The sequence below is a fragment of the Amphimedon queenslandica genome, unplaced genomic scaffold (genome assembly GCF_000090795.2).
Source record: "Amphimedon queenslandica unplaced genomic scaffold, v1.1 AMPQUscaffold_10664_Cont16510, whole genome shotgun sequence".
Lineage (NCBI taxonomy): Eukaryota > Metazoa > Porifera > Demospongiae > Haplosclerida > Niphatidae > Amphimedon > Amphimedon queenslandica.
In genome coordinates, this window is record NW_003549081.1 from 3,635 (window position 1) to 7,428 (window position 3,794).

At 33.9% G+C, this 3,794-nt stretch overlaps 2 protein-coding genes across 2 annotated transcripts; one reads left to right on the forward strand and one right to left on the reverse strand.

Moving 5' to 3' along the window:
* Positions 1-414: 414 nt before the first annotated feature.
* LOC100631842 (peroxisomal targeting signal 2 receptor-like) lies at positions 415-1,780 on the reverse strand. The gene is made up of 5 exons (XM_003391103.1): positions 1,614-1,780; positions 1,460-1,571; positions 1,229-1,264; positions 855-932; positions 415-537 (listed from the first exon to the last, which is right to left on the reverse strand). The coding sequence occupies exons 1-5, from the start codon at positions 1,778-1,780 to the stop codon at positions 415-417; spliced, it is 516 nt and encodes a 171-aa protein (XP_003391151.1).
* Positions 1,781-1,804: 24 nt separating this feature from the next.
* Positions 1,805-3,555, forward strand: LOC109589972 (polycomb protein eed-like; the record flags this gene model as incomplete). Its single annotated transcript, XM_020005941.1, has 6 exons — positions 1,805-1,881; positions 1,924-2,010; positions 2,292-2,357; positions 3,244-3,341; positions 3,396-3,420; positions 3,474-3,555. Coding segments are annotated over exons 1-6 (430 nt in total), but the record flags the coding sequence as incomplete, so codon positions are not given.
* Between the last annotated feature and the right edge of the window lie 239 nt (positions 3,556-3,794).

Sequence of the window (3,794 nt, forward strand, 5' to 3'; positions counted from 1 at the left end):
AAGTACCTAACATATTTGGAAAGCTTACATACAAAGCTGTAGTGTCGCCCCCAGGACTAGAAGGAGCTGTAAAAGTATTAACAGATGTTCCATTAACAGATGACACTGAAACTACTTATGAACAATTAGATGATGATACTCTTGATTTCATCAGCTGTGAGGATACCCTGCCACGGGGAGTAATTACAAGAAAACTTGATAGCCTATACCCGTATACAATTGAGTCTGTTACAATTTACACAAAGTGATTATTAGCTCTTATTTGTGTTACTTTAACTTACAAATTAACGGTTTAACAAAATTAAAATGTTTGTGAGAGTTTCTGGTAAATTTTGTAGCGACACGCGTCATCGAGAATGGACAAACAACAAAATGGTGAATTTTATTTTCTAGCATTCACTAACACAGTTATCATTACATGTAATCACCTGATACTGATGCTACAGTGTTTGGTATGTGAGGAGACCAGTTAGTGGAGTACACTATACCAGTATGACCAGACAGTGTATTTAGACAAGTACCAGTAGCAGGATCCCACTGTGAAAAAAAAATAATAAGATGACAGAAAATGAAAATGATTTTGGGTAAATTTGAAAGCAGCTTGTAAAAATACACACACATGTGCATGTATACATGTAACTCAAAAATTTGTAACTAAAGGAACCTATGGATCATATGGACAATGAGGAATGTAAGGCACATTTTCTTTTGTAACTTGTTCAAGCATAATGTTTTAAATGTTTTAAAGCTACATGTACATGTAGATCAATGCTAAATTTAATCAACAGCAACTCATCCAATTAAAATAACCAACCAAGGCTACTATAAAGGGAAGAAGAGGAAGGATATCTCACTAGTTTTATTGTCTTGTCCCAAGAGGAACTGATGAGGTGCTGCTCTCTCCTTGAGAGACTCCACTCAACACTACTGACCTGATGGAGGGAGGGAGGGAAAGAAAATAATGTATTAAACTACTAACATAAGCATGCTTAATGTACATGTAATAAAAGCCAGAGGGCTCTTGTATTCATATGGAGGGTAATTTGGGGTGGGGTAATATTTAGTGTGACACATGCAAGCTTTAATTTGGCAAATTTAAATTCGCATATCATTGAGCATGAGTATTGAGTACACAATGGTGGCAACAAAATTTTAGTCTAATAACACATTACTAGATCTATTATGATATTATCATTACTGTACATGATTCTCTGTCTCTCTAATGTACCTCTCCTAAATGTCCAGACATTACAGCCACAGGAACCTAAAAAAATAAATAATAATCAATAATTATTAGTTATACATGTAGAGGTATTGCTTGCTGGTGGAAAAAAACTTAGCAATTTTATGCTAATTAGTGAAATATAAGTTGCATTATGGCTCTGGTAGGTGAAATTTATTTTTACAAAATTTACAAGCAAAACAAAACCCATACCCTCAATCCCTATCTCTCTCTTACATCTTGGGTGATGTTAAAAATGACAATATTTCCATCGCCACTAGCAACAACGACCACTGACTCATCAATCTCACTCCACGTCACATCGTACAGCACGTCCTTCCATCCATACCTATAATCATGTGACTATCACGTGATACAACAATCCTCCTACCTCCTAATCTCCTTATATCCGGTTGGTCCGTGTTCTATGATAATGAGACCACCTTTTCCTGCTATCCCATAATTACTGCCACCCACAAATCCCAACAGATTAGGAGAAAACGGAGAGAAGAGCACAGAATAACCGTCAATTGGTGAAGTAGGGATTGTAGAAGCCATTTTATCATCCACGTGTTTGTAGTATACGGATGTATACAGATTTCGGTATTCTTGAATCACGTGTAACGATGGTAAATTACAAGCTAGTGGGATATTTAAAGGTGTGCCCCGTAGTTTTATTTAATTAATTTTATTCATTGTAGGAAGGACACTCTCAGCCTTTGTTTGGGGTGCAGTTCAATCCTTTCCTTCCTGAGAAGAGAATATTTGCTACAGTTGGAACTAACAGGGTGGGTGGGTTATTGAATAATTGAGCTAACCACACCCACTATTAATTAATTAATTACACTCCAATAGTTGATGTAGGATCGTTAGATCCAGGGGCCGATGGAAATATTGGTTCGGGAAGAAAGTATCAATTATCAGCACAGTACATGTACATGTACTACATTATATTTTGTTTGGTATATAAGCTTTTGTGCTAGAATTTTGAAAAAGGGTATTGTAATTATTTTGATGTACATGTACATTGTTTATGTGTTTATTAGTAAACTCTATCTTCATTCATTAGGTTACTGTCTATCAGTGTGTACCTGATAATCAGATAGTACCTATCCAGTGTTATACTGATGCTGACGTAAGTAATGAGTGTGGTCAATAACAAAGTGGCTGGAAAACTGTAAATGTAATGTTCTTTGTAATGTGTAGCCCATGATTTTTTCTTTAAAAATGGTTCCGAAACCACCCCAAATTTTTATTACATTATCTGATACATATTGATGTCCTTATGCTGTGTAGAAAATTTGAGTTGATTCTGACAAATATTTTTTGAGTTATGGCCATTTTAAGAAATCGGCCAATTTTTGAAAAATACCAAAGGCTATAGCCTATGGTTTTTTCTGAAAAATGGCCCCAAAATCACCCCAAATTTTTGTTACATTTTCTGATACAAATTGGTTTCCTTATGCTGTGTAGAAAGTTTAAGTTGATTCCGACAAATATTTTTGTGTTATGGCCATTTTAAGAAATCAGTCAATTTTTTAATATACCCAAGGCTATAGCCCATGGTTTTTCCAAAACTTGGCTCCGAAATTACCCCAAATTTTTATTACATTTTCTGATACACATTGATGTCCTTATACTTTGTAGAAAGTTTGAGTTGATTTTGACAAATATTTTTGTGTTATGGCCATTTTAAGAAATCAATCAATTTTTTAATATACCCAAGGCTATTATAGCCCATGGTTTTTCCAAAAATGGCTCCGAAATTACCCCAAATTTTAATTACATTTTCTGATACACATTGATGTCCTTATACTGTGTAGAAAGTTTGAGCTGATTCTGACAAATATTTTTCAAGTTATGGCCATTTTAAGAAATTGGCAAGTTTTTGAAAATTACCCAAGGCTATAGCCCATGGTTTTTTCTAAAAAATGGCTCCAAAATCACCTCAATTTTTTATTACATTTTCTGATACATATTGATGTACTTATGCTCAAGTACTTTATTATCTTAATTTTTAGGCGGAAGAAAATTTCTATACATGTACATGGAGCCTGAGCGATGGCGGAGAGGTGTTATTAGCAGTGGGTGGAGTCAAAGGAATAATTAGAATATTAAGGTAACATTATTATGATATATTTAAATTATATTTTTTATTTTATTTTATTTTTAGTACAGATACAATGCAGTGCATTATTGTAAGTATAATTTGTTTGTTGTTTGTTTATAATATTTGTTTGTTGTTGTTTAGACGTTTACTGGTCATGGTAATGCTGTGAATGAGTTACAGATTCATCCAAAAGACAATAACCTCCTACTATCAGCTAGTAAAGGTATAAATACATCAATACACATGTGAATGTGATACATACACATAATATGTTAAAGGGAAAAGATTTTATTCATGTACATGTACGTGTATATATACAGACTAGCCTCTATATAATGGACACTTTCGTACAAGAAAATTGCTTTGTTATACAGAGGTGTCCTTTATGTGGAGGTTATTTTATACAGTAAGGAATGTAATTGGTACACTAGGTGCTATCCGTTAAATGGAGGTGTATGCTAT